This window comes from Stigmatopora nigra, chromosome 20 (assembly GCF_051989575.1).
Source record: "Stigmatopora nigra isolate UIUO_SnigA chromosome 20, RoL_Snig_1.1, whole genome shotgun sequence".
Taxonomy (NCBI): domain Eukaryota; kingdom Metazoa; phylum Chordata; class Actinopteri; order Syngnathiformes; family Syngnathidae; genus Stigmatopora; species Stigmatopora nigra.
Window position 1 is genome coordinate 9,057,252 of NC_135527.1, and position 15,333 is coordinate 9,072,584.

At 44.6% G+C, this 15,333-nt stretch overlaps 3 protein-coding genes and 3 long non-coding RNA genes across 10 annotated transcripts; 4 read left to right on the forward strand and 2 right to left on the reverse strand.

Annotated features, from left to right (window-relative positions):
• Positions 1-61: 61 nt before the first annotated feature.
• On the forward strand, positions 62-2,009 carry LOC144213619 (ATP-sensitive inward rectifier potassium channel 10-like). The gene is made up of 5 exons (XM_077742181.1): positions 62-121; positions 454-778; positions 845-1,179; positions 1,243-1,429; positions 1,485-2,009. Exons 2-5 carry the CDS (start codon positions 460-462, stop codon positions 1,778-1,780), a joined length of 1,137 nt encoding a protein of 378 aa, XP_077598307.1. The 5' UTR covers positions 62-121; positions 454-459; the 3' UTR covers positions 1,781-2,009.
• A 281-nt stretch (positions 2,010-2,290) lies between these two features.
• On the forward strand, positions 2,291-7,527 carry LOC144213237 (uncharacterized). Of its 5 annotated transcripts, none has more exons than XR_013329920.1 (8): positions 2,291-2,684; positions 4,100-4,167; positions 5,068-5,166; positions 6,057-6,182; positions 6,449-6,624; positions 6,696-6,777; positions 6,986-7,062; positions 7,190-7,527. XR_013329920.1 is itself a non-coding variant. In XM_077741576.1 (8 exons), exons 5-8 carry the CDS (start codon positions 6,460-6,462, stop codon positions 7,250-7,252), a joined length of 387 nt encoding a protein of 128 aa, XP_077597702.1. In that variant the 5' UTR covers positions 2,291-2,684; positions 4,100-4,167; positions 5,068-5,166; positions 6,057-6,151; positions 6,449-6,459; the 3' UTR covers positions 7,253-7,527. The 5 variants fall into 5 exon arrangements, 1 of the variants encoding a protein (XP_077597702.1); XR_013329918.1 differs by having other exon boundaries at positions 6,057-6,151; positions 6,696-6,773; XM_077741576.1 differs by having other exon boundaries at positions 6,057-6,151.
• On the reverse strand, positions 6,020-7,469 carry LOC144213240 (uncharacterized). Its single transcript, XR_013329923.1, has 6 exons — positions 7,184-7,469; positions 7,087-7,115; positions 6,997-7,026; positions 6,873-6,913; positions 6,409-6,759; positions 6,020-6,135 (listed from the first exon to the last, which is right to left on the reverse strand). It is a non-coding gene; the product is annotated as an uncharacterized LOC144213240 (long non-coding RNA).
• A 792-nt stretch (positions 7,528-8,319) lies between the features above and the next one.
• LOC144213239 (uncharacterized) lies at positions 8,320-8,864 on the forward strand. The gene is made up of 2 exons (XR_013329922.1): positions 8,320-8,492; positions 8,593-8,864. It is a non-coding gene; the product is annotated as an uncharacterized LOC144213239 (long non-coding RNA).
• Positions 8,865-10,038: 1,174 nt separating this feature from the next.
• LOC144213236 (uncharacterized) lies at positions 10,039-15,295 on the reverse strand. The gene is made up of 8 exons (XM_077741575.1): positions 14,882-15,295; positions 13,399-13,466; positions 12,400-12,498; positions 11,415-11,509; positions 10,942-11,117; positions 10,789-10,870; positions 10,504-10,580; positions 10,039-10,376 (listed from the first exon to the last, which is right to left on the reverse strand). The coding sequence occupies exons 5-8, from the start codon at positions 11,104-11,106 to the stop codon at positions 10,314-10,316; spliced, it is 387 nt and encodes a 128-aa protein (XP_077597701.1). The 5' UTR covers positions 11,107-11,117; positions 11,415-11,509; positions 12,400-12,498; positions 13,399-13,466; positions 14,882-15,295; the 3' UTR covers positions 10,039-10,313.
• Positions 10,097-10,933, forward strand: LOC144213242 (uncharacterized). The gene is made up of 5 exons (XR_013329924.1): positions 10,097-10,382; positions 10,451-10,479; positions 10,540-10,569; positions 10,653-10,693; positions 10,807-10,933. It is a non-coding gene; the product is annotated as an uncharacterized LOC144213242 (long non-coding RNA).
• Positions 15,296-15,333: the final 38 nt, after the last annotated feature.

The window sequence follows — 15,333 nt, forward strand, 5'->3', positions numbered from 1 at the left end:
ACAAATGTCTCTGACTTGTGGTGGGTTTTTCTACGGGTGGGGGGCGGGCCAAAAGCCGTCCCGGGAGCTCCCGTGACCAGCACCGCCCAACATTAGCTCCTCTACTCCTCGCCACCAAAAGGTAAGACTCTACTCTCTTCCGTCAATGTCTACTAACTGTCATTTGTCCTAGATTATATGTCCTAGATTATTTTGGGGGACAACACAATGTCAAGAGGGCTGACCGACTCTGGCATTCTGGTTCCTGCCCACTTGAGGGAGCCGCCCTCTTGTTGTCTTTTCAAGGCATCTTTTGTCCGGTCCGAGCAGACAAAAGCCGACTTGTTCGCTCACTGGCTATTCATTCCAAGGAAGGACACCGCCGTCCCTTTTAGGCTTCCATCTTTGGACCCAATCATTCCTTAAGTCTTGATTCCTCTATTCCCGATTATCGATCTCTCCGCTTCCCGCCAGGCCGCCATGACGTTGAAGAAACCCGACTCCTCCCCCCAGATGCTCAGCCAGTCCCACACCGTGCCGCTGCTGAGCCCCGGGACGGGGGGCGGCGGCCAAGAGCCGCGGCGCCGCCGGCGCGTCCTCTCCAAAGAAGGCCGCAGCAACGTGCTGATCGAGCACGTGAGCGGTCGCCGGGCGCTCTACCTGAGAGACCTCTGGACCACTTTCCTGGACATGCAGTGGCGCTACAAGTTCTTCTTGTTCTGCGCCACCTTTGCCGGCACTTGGTTCCTCTTTGGGGTCTTGTGGTACCTGGTGGCCGCCGTACACGGTGACCTGGCAGGTCAGTAACTCTCTAGTAACCCTGGAGATTCTAGCACGGGGATTTGATTTGTTTGATCCCGCCCAGAATCGTCGGAGCGCACGCCGTGCGTGACGGAGATGCGTACGCTGACGGGGGCCTTCCTCTTCTCGCTGGAATCGCAGACCACCATCGGCTACGGATCCCGCGTCATCACCGAGGAGTGCCCCGCCGCCATCGCCCTGCTGGTCTTCCAGTTGGTGCTCACCCTGGCCATGGAGATCTTCATCACCGGCACTTTCCTGGCCAAGGTGGCGCGCCCCAAGAAGCGCGGCGAGACAGTCAAGTTCAGCCGCCACGCCGTGGTGGCGCTTCACGACGGACACCCCTGTCTCATGGTCCGGGTGGCCAACATGCGCAAGAGCCTCCTGCTGGGTTGCCAGGTACCAATACGACCAAATTCGGGTTTGACTTTGTTAACAATGAGCCAAAATCTCTCGTCTCAGGTGACGGGGAAGCTTCTGCAGACTTCTCTGGGCGAGGAGGGCGAGGCGGGCGAGACGCTGCACCTGGACCAGCGCAACGTTTCCTTCCAGGTGGACACGTCCACCGACAGCCCCTTCCTCATCATCCCCTTGACCTTCTACCACGTCATCGACGACGCCAGCCCCCTGCGGGCCTGGGCCGCCCAAGGTAAGGAAGCACCCGCCAGTCCTCCAAGGTTGAAAGCTCTGCCCGTGTCCACCAGGGGGCGGCTGGACGGCGGATTTTGAGCTCCTGGTCATCCTGAGCGCTACGGTGGAGCCCACCTCGGCCACCTGCCAGGTACGCACCTCCTACCTCCCCGACGAGATCCTCTGGGGCTACGAGTTCCCACCCGTCATGTCGCTGAGCGCTTCGGGGGGCTACGTGGCCAACTTTACCTTCTTCGACAAGGTGTTCAAAGCTAAAACGCCGCCGTCCCATGACGCCCAAGCGGGCAAGTCCAAGGTGAAACGGCAGCGGGACGGCGCCGCGCCCAGCATGAAAATCAGTAATGTATGACAGGGAGAGGGCGTGGCCTTGGGTTTGGATGGGTGGGGTTCCTATGTCTTGTATATACATTACGTATTATGTATTATATTTAAAAAAAAATGCCTCAACTAAGTTGCTTCTTCTTTTTCCATCACGTCAGCACCATTGAGAGAGCTGCAACAATATATGTAAATTATGGAAAGACTTCATGTTTAACTATGTTCATCTAATGTGTTAAAATAAAATGATGTTGTGTACATTTTGTCTTATGGTGCTTAATATTCTGCAATTACTTTTATTTAATTTTTAGCAGTTAAAACATACACATATTAACAAGTATTAGTATTCATAACCAAAGTATTTAGTTTATATCCCTTATTACTCCAAGTCAATGCGTAAATCGTTTATGTGAAACGGGCCCGTAATTCCACATTCGGTCCACAGGAGGGCACTGTGATCCCAACGGTTGTTTGCAAAGCACTTATTATTGAGAGAAGATGTCTCGAATGCGGAAGTCGTTTATGTGAAAGGGGTCGTCGTTACACATCCAGTCCACAGGACGGCGCAGGGATCCCAGCGCTTTACGCAAAGCTCTTTTTATCGAAAGAAGAAGATGAATCGAATGCGGAAGTCGTTGATGTCATTCCACACGAGGGAGTTTACGCACGCGCTATATCCTGGACTTCCCCCGGACTGACGTCAGAGAGGAACCGAGGAAGTGGGAGACGAATTCATTGCGTGTTCTTTTGTTTGTAAACTGTTTTTTCGGCGTTTTATCGCAAGATCTAAATGGGGGAATCTACAGTAAATACAACCGAGTCACGTTTGATAGATTACGCGAACAGTAGTCCGCAAGAAAGGAGTTTTTTCGAGTTTTTTGGGCTGATTTTGTGCACTCTTTGCTGCAGGCTGTACAAGGAAAGTCAGGAATAAGGTAAGGCATGCTGCAAATGTCTACTACAAACGCCTCTTGGTGAATATTTCTATTAGTAAAACGTGTACTTGTTTTCTGTTGAGCTTGATCCTCCAAACCCAGATCAGATCGAAACATTTTGCCAACCTCCACAATTGAATGAACAATTTTCCCAATCAATGACAACATGGCTCCAATATTGACCTTTCTTCTTGAAGAAAGAATGTGTATTTTTTTATTGCTTTTAAAAAATCTAGCATGAGGACAAGCCTGACTGAAAATAATGCATCGAACAATGTTGACATTTGATGAAATTGTTACATTGACTATTAATTGACTAATATTTTTGGGTGGGAGGGATGGATAGCAGATTCCATGGGCATGCGCAGTGGGGCCGAGGGCGTGTTTTGCCACTTGGAGGGGGTGTAGTTTTGTAGGTGGGATGTGTTCAGATTTCATGGGCATGCGCAGTGGGGCCGAGGGCGTGTTTTGCAACTTGGAGGGGAGTGTTGTTTTGTGGGTGGGATGTGTTCAGATTTCTTGGGCATGCGCAGTGAAGTCGAGGGCGTGTTTTGACACTTGGAGGAGTGTAGTTTTGCGAGTGGGATGGGTGCAAATTTCATGGGCATGCGCAGTGGGGCCGAAGGCGTGTTTTGACACTTGGAGGGGAGTGTTTGTGTGCGCGGGTGGTTGCGTCTGGCTCAAAGTCCGCCCACCGACTCTCGGGAGGCTTGGAAGGCAAGGGGATTGCCAGGGTTTGAGTCGACGTTTTGCCCCGTTTCATGCCGAAGGGGCGTGTCCAACGTAAAAGTGCCTGAAATGAAGCCAAACTGCTCGGATCAGAGGCCAAATGTCTTCCCAACACTCTTGGTAGTCACTTGCCATGCATTCCAAGCCTGAAAATCCAAAAATGTCATCTGACAATATGATGATGCGCTTCCTAAGCTCTGCCCACTGGGTAACATTCTCCTCTTTCTTGCCCTTCAAAGCTTAAATCAGTGATTATGATGTCCAAATTGCCCATTTTGAGCCCCTTGCATACTTTTTCCAATTGTTGTTCATATTTGGTGAGATTTTAGTGTTGTGTTCATAGTCAGTTGGCCTGAGTAGACCCATTCCATAGGCGCTCCATTGATTGTGACTAAGTGGAGGGGTTCCCTCCTTAGACCTTTGGCCTCCAAAACCCACAATTGTACCTGATACGTGTCCAAAGTTGCTCAAAATATGATGGGCATCTTTTAACAATGTGCACATCCTCTATTTGTGGTCAGTAGAGTCCCATTTGAGGCAAAGTGTGCAAAAGGCCACATTTATAGGGGCCTCAGAGGTCTCTGGTGGGCAAAAAAATGGCTTTTTCCTCAATGTTTTGTGTTTAAAACATGCAATCTGAGTCAAATTGGATTAGTTCTAACGAAAACATGTCATTTTGTTTACAGGAGCGGAGGCCCGGAAGATGGAGTTGCTTCCACGTCCATCAACCTGCGCCACACAAGTGCTAACAAAGGTAGGAAATGCTCCCTTGAATGTATATCTGTATTGAAAAACATGTTTTTAAGATGTATTTATCATGCTAGTAATTGAATAGCTTGAATTAGAACCACATTTATTTGACCTCCCGTGTAGAGCTCAAAATAATAATGTCATTGTAGGTCTTACAGTCCAAGATGCTAATACTATTTTCAGGCATCATTGTATGTAAGGTTATGTAAGGCTAATTATGTGACTGTAATGTCATATCAATGCTAGAATTGTCACTGATGCTAATGCTATTTTTGCACTCACATCACCTTATGTACAGTTAGATGTAAACATTGCTAGGCTAATTATGTGACTGTAACTTCATATCAATGCTAGATAGGTCACTGATGCTAATGCTATTTTTGCACTCACATCACCTTATGTACAGTTAGATGTAAACATTGCTAGGCTAATTATGTGACTGTAACTTCATATCAATGCTAGAATGGTCACTGATGCTAATGCTATTTTTGCACTCACATCACCTTATGTACAGTTAGATGTAAACATTGCTAGGCTAATTATGTGACTGTAACTTCATATCAATGCTAGAATGGTCACTGATGCTAATGCTATTTTTGCACTCACATCACCTTATGTACAGTTAGATGTAAACATTGCTAGGCTAATTATGTGACTGTAATGTAATATCAATGCTAGAATGGTCACTGATGCTAATGCTATTTTTGCACTCACATCACCTTATGTACAGTTAGATGTTAACATTGGTAGGCTAATTATTTGTTGGTGATGCTTATGCTATTTTGCCGCTTGCATCATCTCATGTAAGGTTACTTATCATTATCAGTAGACTATATATGTGACTGTAATGCGGTATGAATGCTAGAATGGTCACTGATTGTTCTCGTTGTCGTCATCTTGACAGGATGGGGGACGTTTTGGAGGTACGCGGCGCCTCCGGAGGGGCCCGCGCTGCAGCCCGATGGCTCCTGGACACTGGCGTGACCTGTCGTGACCTGGCTGGGTATGTGACGTTGCCCGTTTCAGCTTCTGCGGTGGCATCTGGTGCCGTCAGAATGTCAAAAAAGCCATTTTTTGCTCACAATATATTGTTGAAATGGAATCAGTCTTTGTCTTTTCTTGCAAAATGCATCCTTACTAAGTTTAAAATAGGTGTTTTCCTTCAAAATGTGTCTTTTTGGGGCACAAAACGTCCACCAAAAAGAGCTCTCGGAAAACGGGGCCTCAGAAAAGCAGAAAATCTTCCCGGCAACGAGACGTGTCACGTTTCGGCCATCCAATCAGAGGCCTTAAAAATTGGATTTAGCCACCTCCCCTCTATGCAAATCTATGCAAATTTGGATTTAGCCCCGCCCTGGCCTCGCCCACCGGGACAGCCAATCACAGCCCAGCATTTGGCCGGACACGCCCCCTTTTTCCAAAAAACGGCGTTTTTTGGACCGAAACCCCGCCTCCCGCTACAAAGCCAGCCCCCCCTGACTAAAGCCCACCCATTCCGAGAGAACCAATCGGATGGCAGTATTCGCCTCCCCACTTCCTGATTCTACACCAATCAGTGAATAGACGCCCCTTCCCGGAGAACCAATCAGGTGGCAGCATTCACCTTCCACTTCCTGATTCTACACCAATCAGTGAATGGACACCCCCCTCCCAGAGAACCAATCAACTGGCAGCATTCAATTTCCACTTCCTTATTTTAAACCAATCAGTGAACTTAATTTAAGTATTCCACCAATCCCTGGCTAGTCATTTGCATAGCCACACCCAAAAAAATAATTAAAAAAAATAATAAAAAATAAAAAATAAAATTAGTTTAAATAAAATAGTAATAATAATAAAAAGTTAGAAGAAAGAAGTTTGTTTTTTGTTCAACTTTATTTGTTTTTCTTTCAGAGCAAAAGTCCAAAGTTAGATGTCTTGAAGTTCTTCTTCAAACCAGTAGGAGTCGGATCGGAACAGAGTGTGGAGAGATCTGAAGACAAAAAAAAGTAAGTTAAGTGCAAGTCAAGTACAATTCAAGTTAGTTAAGTGCAAGTTTAGTGCAATTTAAGTTAGTTAAGTGCAAGACAAGTAAGTGTAAAGTGCAAGACAAGTTTAAAGTGCAAGACAAGCAAGTTTAAAGTAGAAGGCAAGCAAGTTTAAAGTAGAAGGCAAGCAAGTTAAAGGTGCAAAAGAAGTAAGTTAAAAAAGCATGCAAAGAAGTCAAGTGCATACAAAGAATTGTGCAAACGACGATAAGACTCACCATAGAACGATGCGATGTCACTTGTTCTTGACTTGAGCAGGAGGGCAGCAAATGGACGACTTCAATTGTGGAAGGACTTCATTTGATGCCATGTGTCACTTGTTCTTGAGCAGGAGGGCAGCATTTGGACTTCAACTGTGGAAGAACTGGACGACTTCAACTGTGGAAGAACTACATTGCATTCCAGACAATTGTCACGAAAGAGTTCACACGGAGGCAAAACATTTTGTCCTTTTATTTTATTTCCAGAATTGAGCAATCAAGATAATCAGCTCGTTGTCTCACAGGTGCAGCACTTGGGGCTGACTGGTCAAGGCGGGGCTCCAAAATGGCGTCTTCACTGGAATGAGCCTAAACACAAGAAAGTGGGTGAGCATTTAATTCAGTTTTGTTTAGTCAAAAAATGGTACATTTTTACTCACCTTTGCAGTATAATCAAGCCTAAAAAAATCTGCTTCAGTTACCTTGAGCTGCAGCGCCCTCCGGTGGACACGAAGTAATTAGTCTGCAAAAGAGAGTGGAAGGTAAAACATAGTTCACAATAGACCGTGTTCACGTCCGCCATTTTGTGTTGCAGTGTGCACTAACCTACTGGACGTCGTGGTGGATGAAATCCGACTGGAAGAAACAAGACAGAAGTCAAAATTGGACATGGTGAGTCATCTCAGGCGTTCTTACCTTCAACTTTGTCACACTGCTCACGGCTTCTGAAACAGATTAATAGACACATTTGCACTTGGATCAATTGTTTGCTCGTTTCACCTGTGCTGCTTACCTGCAGGGTCGAATATCTTGGAAGTGGCCTGCAAAAGAAAAAGGAGAAAGAGTCAAACAGTATGGTTAAACAGCCATTGTTCGTGCAAAATGGACCATCTGGCAGAATACTTACCGACTGCAGCCTGTGAAGGAAGAAAGAAGATCCATTAAAGTATTTTCGAGCTTCATTTGGAATATTCAAAGTACTTACCAACTGCAGCCTGTGAAGGAAGAAATGGACCATTAAGTACTTTCAAGGTTGATTTGGAATATTTAAAGTACTTACTTGCTTCTTTTTGCACATTTGTGAGCTGTTGAAACAAGAGAAATGTAAGTTAGTCTCAAATAAAAAAGTGAAAAGACTTGGGAATAGTACTTACTTTGGCTTTCCAGTGTGGAGCGACGCGCAGCATTCATTAAATGAAAAAGACCGTCTGCGAAAATGCTTCCTCTTTAAATAGTTTTTCGGAAGTGACGTAATTGCGCGAAAAAATATAAAAGTTTAAAAAATAATTTAAATGTGTCCTTCAAATTGAAAAGCGGACGGCCGGGACTCGCACCCGGGTCTCCCAAGCCAAAGTCTTATGCTCTACTCATGAGACTGGGCGGGCCACATTTGGCCCCCGGGCCTCCACTTGGACACCAAATAGAGGTGCCTTGTGCCTTTTAAAATATCCTCGTGGTTTATTTTCTCGGGCCGCACAAAATGATGTGGCGGGCCACATTTGGCCCCCGGGCCTCCACTTGGACACCAATAGAGGTGCATTGTGCCATTAAAAATATCCTCATGGTTTACTTTCTCGGACCGCACAATGTGATGCGGCGGGCCAGATTTGGCCCCCGGGCCTCCACTTGGACACCAATAGAGGTGCATTGTGCCTTTTAAAATATCCTCATGGTTTATTTTATCGGACCGCAAAAAATGATGCGGCGGGCCACATTTGGCCCCCGGGCCTCCACTTGGACACCAAATAGAGGTGCCTTGTGCCTTTTAAAATATCCTCATGGTTTATTTTATCGGACCGCAAAAAATGATGCGGCGGGCCAGATTTGGCCCGCGGGCCTCCGTTTGGACACCCACAGAGGTCCTGTCATTACACCCCCGGTCCACACGATGGCAGCGTAGTCACAAGGGTTGTTTGCAAAGCGCTCTTATTGAAAGAAGAAGATCCTCCGATGCGGAAGTCGTGGTAACCAGCAGCCGATCAAAACAATCCTTCTACGCATAATTTTAGGTAAATGTAGTCTTTTTAAGCGTACTATGCGGTCAATAGAAACAAGATACGAAGGTGCGACTGTTAAGCGTGTCAGAATCATGGCCAGATGAGGTGAGTGGACTCATCCGCTTCATATTAGCGTCATTGTTAATGCGTCAACTGTTCGTTCGGCCGTTCTCATGTCATTGTTCTTTTATCCATGTATTCACAGCCAGGTGCAGCTTTAATGCTTGTTCCTGTCTTGGTGCAGACTGGACTTGTTCCTGCAGGCAGACGGCTGACTTCCACTTGCCATCCCATGCACGACAACCAACTTTGTTTTGTGTTTATTTCATGACAAAAGCAGACAAGGCACTTGTGTATTTGGTGGAACTTTATTTTCAATGTTCTCCCCAGCGTCAGCCTCATCTTGCTCATATAAATGATGTGCAATATTCATCTTGAGCCCTCTCCAATAAAGTAACAAACCATAACATTTCCTAATACCTTGATTTTGTGTTGTGACTGTATGCACGTATGAATACATGCTATGTTATTCTCCACAAGACATGTTAGACCTGATCCCCTCCTGTGGCGGTTTTTGGGCATTGCACTTTGCAATGGCTTTTCCAACCAACTACGTACTTATGTAGAATACCTGGACACACATATTGTCCTGAATGTGCCTGAATAGACATGTTCTAAGTGTCTGCCCTCTTTTGGCGGTTTTAAGGCATTGCACTTTGCAATGGCTTTTCCAACCAACTACGTACTTATGTAGAATACCTGGACACACATATTGTCCTGAATGTGCCTGAATAGACATGTTCTAACTGCCTGCCCTCTTTTGGCGGTTTTAAGGCATTGCACTTTGCAATGGCTTTTCCAACCAACTAAGTATGCTGTTTCCTCGTATAGTACATGGTATGTAGTATACCTGGACACCTGGAGTGTGCCTGACTGGACATGTTCGGCTGCCATCTTGTGACACTTTTAAGCATTACACTCTGCAATTTTTTTTTCCAACCAACTCCTTGTTACCAGTGCATCACTGTAGTACATTCATAGACTTCGCTTGCATCGAAATGCGCTAAGTGTTTTGGGTATTATTTAGGACTTCTACGGGAGAAATTTCGGCGGAAATCCAGCCAAGGTGGCGAATGGCATAAGTCATTGCCTGCGATGCAGGCGACCCGGGTTCGATTCCCACTCTCAGCTGCATTTACGAATTAAATGCTAGAGCGGTAAAGGCAAGAGAGAGGATCGAACCCGAGTCTAAAGTATTCGCAGTCGGTGTCTTTAACCATTAGACCACCAACGCTTTGCAAATTCAAAAATTGGAAGTCATATTTACCCTTTTTTTTGACAGACTACCGAATGTGAGTGACTAAGAATGGGACATATACACTATGAGATCGTTCTCAATCATCTGCTCATTAGTCTCATGAGTAGAGCATAAGACTTTGGCTTGGGAGACCCGGGTGCGAGTCCCGGCCGTCCGCTTTTCAATTTGAAGGACACATTTAAATTATTTTTTAAACTTTTATATTTTTTCGCGCAATTACGTCACTTCCGAAAAACTATTTAAAGAGGAAGCATTTTCGCAGACGGTCTTTTTCATTTAATGAATGCTGCGCGTCGCTCCACACTGGAAAGCCAAAGTAAGTACTATTCCCAAGTCTTTTCACTTTTTTATTTGAGACTAACTTACATTTCTCTTGTTTCAACAGCTCACAAATGTGCAAAAAGAAGCAAGTAAGTACTTTAAATATTCCAAATCAACCTTGAAAGTACTTAATGGTCCATTTCTTCCTTCACAGGCTGCAGTTGGTAAGTACTTTGAATATTCCAAATGAAGCTCGAAAATACTTTAATGGATCTTCTTTCTTCCTTCACAGGCTGCAGTCGGTAAGTATTCTGCCAGATGGTCCATTTTGCACGAACAATGGCTGTTTAACCATACTGTTTGACTCTTTCTCCTTTTTCTTTTGCAGGCCACTTCCAAGATATTCGACCCTGCAGGTAAGCAGCACAGGTGAAACGAGCAAACAATTGATCCAAGTGCAAATGTGTCTATTAATCTGTTTCAGAAGCCGTGAGCAGTGTGACAAAGTTGAAGGTAAGAACGCCTGAGATGACTCACCATGTCCAATTTTGACTTCTGTCTTGTTTCTTCCAGTCGGATTTCATCCACCACGACGTCCAGTAGGTTAGTGCACACTGCAACACAAAATGGCGGACGTGAACACGGTCTATTGTGAACTATGTTTTACCTTCCACTCTCTTTTGCAGACTAATTACTTCGTGTCCACCGGAGGGCGCTGCAGCTCAAGGTAACTGAAGCAGATTTTTTTAGGCTTGATTATACTGCAAAGGTGAGTAAAAATGTACCATTTTTTGACTAAACAAAACTGAATTAAATGCTCACCCACTTTCTTGTGTTTAGGCTCATTCCAGTGAAGACGCCATTTTGGAGCCCCGCCTTGACCAGTCAGCCCCAAGTGCTGCACCTGTGAGACAACGAGCTGATTATCTTGATTGCTCAATTCTGGAAATAAAATAAAAGGACAAAATGTTTTGCCTCCGTGTGAACTCTTTCGTGACAATTGTCTGGAATGCAATGTAGTTCTTCCACAGTTGAAGTCGTCCAGTTCTTCCACAGTTGAAGTCCAAATGCTGCCCTCCTGCTCAAGAACAAGTGACACATGGCATCAAATGAAGTCCTTCCACAATTGAAGTCGTCCATTTGCTGCCCTCCTGCTCAAGTCAAGAACAAGTGACATCGCATCGTTCTATGGTGAGTCTTATCGTCGTTTGCACAATTCTTTGTATGCACTTGACTTCTTTGCATGCTTTTTTAACTTACTTCTTTTGCACCTTTAACTTGCTTGCCTTCTACTTTAAACTTGCTTGCCTTCTACTTTAAACTTGCTTGTCTTGCACTTTAAACTTGTCTTGCACTTTACACTTACTTGTCTTGCACTTAACTAACTTAAATTGCACTAAACTTGCACTTAACTAACTTGAATTGTACTTGACTTGCACTTAACTTACTTTTTTTTGTCTTCAGATCTCTCCACACTCTGTTCCGATCCGACTCCTACTGGTTTGAAGAAGAACTTCAAGACATCTAACTTTGGACTTTTGCTCTGAAAGAAAAACAAATAAAGTTGAACAAAAAACAAACTTCTTTCTTCTAACTTTTTATTATTATTACTATTTTATTTAAACTAATTTTATTTTTTATTTTTTATTATTTTTTTTAATTATTTTTTTGGGTGTGGCTATGCAAATGACTAGCCAGGGATTGGTGGAATACTTAAATTAAGTTCACTGATTGGTTTAAAATAAGGAAGTGGAAATTGAATGCTGCCAGTTGATTGGTTCTCTGGGAGGGGGGTGTCCATTCACTGATTGGTGTAGAATCAGGAAGTGGAAGGTGAATGCTGCCACCTGATTGGTTCTCCGGGAAGGGGCGTCTATTCACTGATTGGTGTAGAATCAGGAAGTGGGGAGGCGAATACTGCCATCCGATTGGTTCTCTCGGAATGGGTGGGCTTTAGTCAGGGGGGGCTGGCTTTGTAGCGGGAGGCGGGGTTTCGGTCCAAAAAACGCCGTTTTTTGGAAAAAGGGGGCGTGTCCGGCCAAATGCTGGGCTGTGATTGGCTGTCCCGGTGGGCGAGGCCAGGGCGGGGCTAAATCCAAATTTGCATAGATTTGCATAGAGGGGAGGTGGCTAAATCCAATTTTTAAGGCCTCTGATTGGATGGCCGAAACGTGACACGTCTCGTTGCCGGGAAGATTTTCTGCTTTTCTGAGGCCCCGTTTTCCGAGAGCTCTTTTTGGTGGACGTTTTGTGCCCCAAAAAGACACATTTTGAAGGAAAACACCTATTTTAAACTTAGTAAGGATGCATTTTGCAAGAAAAGACAAAGACTGATTCCATTTCAACAATATATTGTGAGCAAAAAATGGCTTTTTTGACATTCTGACGGCACCAGATGCCACCGCAGAAGCTGAAACGGGCAACGTCACATACCCAGCCAGGTCACGACAGGTCACGCCAGTGTCCAGGAGCCATCGGGCTGCAGCGCGGGCCCCTCCGGAGGCGCCGCGTACCTCCAAAACGTCCCCCATCCTGTCAAGATGACGACAACGAGAACAATCAGTGACCATTCTAGCATTCATACCGCATTACAGTCACATATATAGTCTACTGATAATGATAAGTAACCTTACATGAGATGATGCAAGCGGCAAAATAGCATAAGCATCACCAACAAATAATTAGCCTACCAATGTTAACATCTAACTGTACATAAGGTGATGTGAGTGCAAAAATAGCATTAGCATCAGTGACCATTCTAGCATTGATATTACATTACAGTCACATAATTAGCCTAGCAATGTTTACATCTAACTGTACATAAGGTGATGTGAGTGCAAAAATAGCATTAGCATCAGTGACCATTCTAGCATTGATATGAAGTTACAGTCACATAATTAGCCTAGCAATGTTTACATCTAACTGTACATAAGGTGATGTGAGTGCAAAAATAGCATTAGCATCAGTGACCATTCTAGCATTGATATGAAGTTACAGTCACATAATTAGCCTAGCAATGTTTACATCTAACTGTACATAAGGTGATGTGAGTGCAAAAATAGCATTAGCATCAGTGACCTATCTAGCATTGATATGAAGTTACAGTCACATAATTAGCCTAGCAATGTTTACATCTAACTGTACATAAGGTGATGTGAGTGCAAAAATAGCATTAGCATCAGTGACAATTCTAGCATTGATATGACATTACAGTCACATAATTAGCCTTACATAACCTTACATACAATGATGCCTGAAAATAGTATTAGCATCTTGGACTGTAAGACCTACAATGACATTATTATTTTGAGCTCTACACGGGAGGTCAAATAAATGTGGTTCTAATTCAAGCTATTCAATTACTAGCATGATAAATACATCTTAAAAACATGTTTTTCAATACAGATATACATTCAAGGGAGCATTTCCTACCTTTGTTAGCACTTGTGTGGCGCAGGTTGATGGACGTGGAAGCAACTCCATCTTCCGGGCCTCCGCTCCTGTAAACAAAATGACATGTTTTCGTTAGAACTAATCCAATTTGACTCAGATTGCATGTTTTAAACACAAAACATTGAGGAAAAAGCCATTTTTTTGCCCACCAGAGACCTCTGAGGCCCCTATAAATGTGGCCTTTTGCACACTTTGCCTCAAATGGGACTCTACTGACCACAAATAGAGGATGTGCACATTGTTAAAAGATGCCCATCATATTTTGAGCAACTTTGGACACGTATCAGGTACAATTGTGGGTTTTGGAGGCCAAAGGTCTAAGGAGGGAACCCCTCCACTTAGTCACAATCAATGGAGCGCCTATGGAATGGGTCTACTCAGGCCAACTGACTATGAACACAACACTAAAATCTCACCAAATATGAACAACAATTGGAAAAAGTATGCAAGGGGCTCAAAATGGGCAATTTGGACATCATAATCACTGATTTAAGCTTTGAAGGGCAAGAAAGAGGAGAATGTTACCCAGTGGGCAGAGCTTAGGAAGCGCATCATCATATTGTCAGATGACATTTTTGGATTTTCAGGCTTGGAATGCATGGCAAGTGACTACCAAGAGTGTTGGGAAGACATTTGGCCTCTGATCCGAGCAGTTTGGCTTCATTTCAGGCACTTTTACGTTGGACACGCCCCTTCGGCATGAAACGGGGCAAAACGTCGACTCAAACCCTGGCAATCCCCTTGCCTTCCAAGCCTCCCGAGAGTCGGTGGGCGGACTTTGAGCCAGACGCAACCACCCGCGCACACAAACACTCCCCTCCAAGTGTCAAAACACGCCTTCGGCCCCACTGCGCATGCCCATGAAATTTGCACCCATCCCACTCGCAAAACTACACTCCTCCAAGTGTCAAAACACGCCCTCGACTTCACTGCGCATGCCCAAGAAATCTGAACACATCCCACCCACAAAACAACACTCCCCTCCAAGTTGCAAAACACGCCCTCGGCCCCACTGCGCATGCCCATGAAATCTGAACACATCCCACCTACAAAACTACACCCCCTCCAAGTGGCAAAACACGCCCTCGGCCCCACTGCGCATGCCCATGGAATCTGCTATCCATCCCTCCCACCCAAAAATATTAGTCAATTAATAGTCAATGTAACAATTTCATCAAATGTCAACATTGTTCGATGCATTATTTTCAGTCAGGCTTGTCCTCATGCTAGATTTTTTAAAAGCAATAAAAAAATACACATTCTTTCTTCAAGAAGAAAGGTCAATATTGGAGCCATGTTGTCATTGATTGGGAAAATTGTTCATTCAATTGTGGAGGTTGGCAAAATGTTTCGATCTGATCTGGGTTTGGAGGATCAAGCTCAACAGAAAACAAGTACACGTTTTACTAATAGAAATATTCACCAAGAGGCGTTTGTAGTAGACATTTGCAGCATGCCTTACCTTATTCCTGACTTTCCTTGTACAGCCTGCAGCAAAGAGTGCACAAAATCAGCCCAAAAAACTCGAAAAAACTCCTTTCTTGCGGACTACTGTTCGCGTAATCTATCAAACGTGACTCGGTTGTATTTACTGTAGATTCCCCCATTTAGATCTTGCGATAAAACGCCGAAAAAACAGTTTACAAACAAAAGAACACGCAATGAATTCGTCTCCCACTTCCTCGGTTCCTCTCTGACGTCAGTCCGGGGGAAGTCCAGGATATAGCGCGTGCGTAAACTCCCTCGTGTGGAATGACATCAACGACTTCCGCATTCGATTCATCTTCTTCTTTCGATAAAAAGAGCTTTGCGTAAAGCGCTGGGATCCCTGCGCCGTCCTGTGGACTGGATGTGTAACGACGACCCCTTTCACATAAACGACTTCCGCATTCGAGACATCTTCTCTCAATAATA

Excerpts from the sequence above, each read along its gene's own strand:
- LOC144213619 (XM_077742181.1), top strand. The coding sequence starts at position 460 with ATGACGTTGAAGAAACCCGACTCCTCCCCCCAGATGCTCAGCCAGTCC. Across the intron at positions 779-844 it reads CGTACACGGTGACCTGGCAG|AATCGTCGGAGCGCACGCCG; the intron begins GTCAGTAACTCT and ends GATCCCGCCCAG. Across the intron at positions 1,180-1,242 it reads GCCTCCTGCTGGGTTGCCAG|GTGACGGGGAAGCTTCTGCA; the intron begins GTACCAATACGA and ends CTCTCGTCTCAG.
- LOC144213236 (XM_077741575.1), bottom strand. The coding sequence starts at position 11,106 with ATGGACGACTTCAATTGTGGAAGGACTTCATTTGATGCCATGTGTCAC. Across the intron at positions 10,581-10,788 it reads GCCTAAACACAAGAAAGTGG|TGTGCACTAACCTACTGGAC; the intron begins GTGAGCATTTAA and ends TTTGTGTTGCAG. Across the intron at positions 10,377-10,503 it reads AGAAGTCAAAATTGGACATG|GGTCGAATATCTTGGAAGTG; the intron begins GTGAGTCATCTC and ends GCTTACCTGCAG.
- LOC144213237 (XM_077741576.1), top strand. The coding sequence starts at position 6,460 with ATGGACGACTTCAATTGTGGAAGGACTTCATTTGATGCCATGTGTCAC. Across the intron at positions 6,625-6,695 it reads ACGAAAGAGTTCACACGGAG|GTGCAGCACTTGGGGCTGAC; the intron begins GCAAAACATTTT and ends GTTGTCTCACAG. Across the intron at positions 6,778-6,985 it reads GCCTAAACACAAGAAAGTGG|TGTGCACTAACCTACTGGAC; the intron begins GTGAGCATTTAA and ends TTTGTGTTGCAG.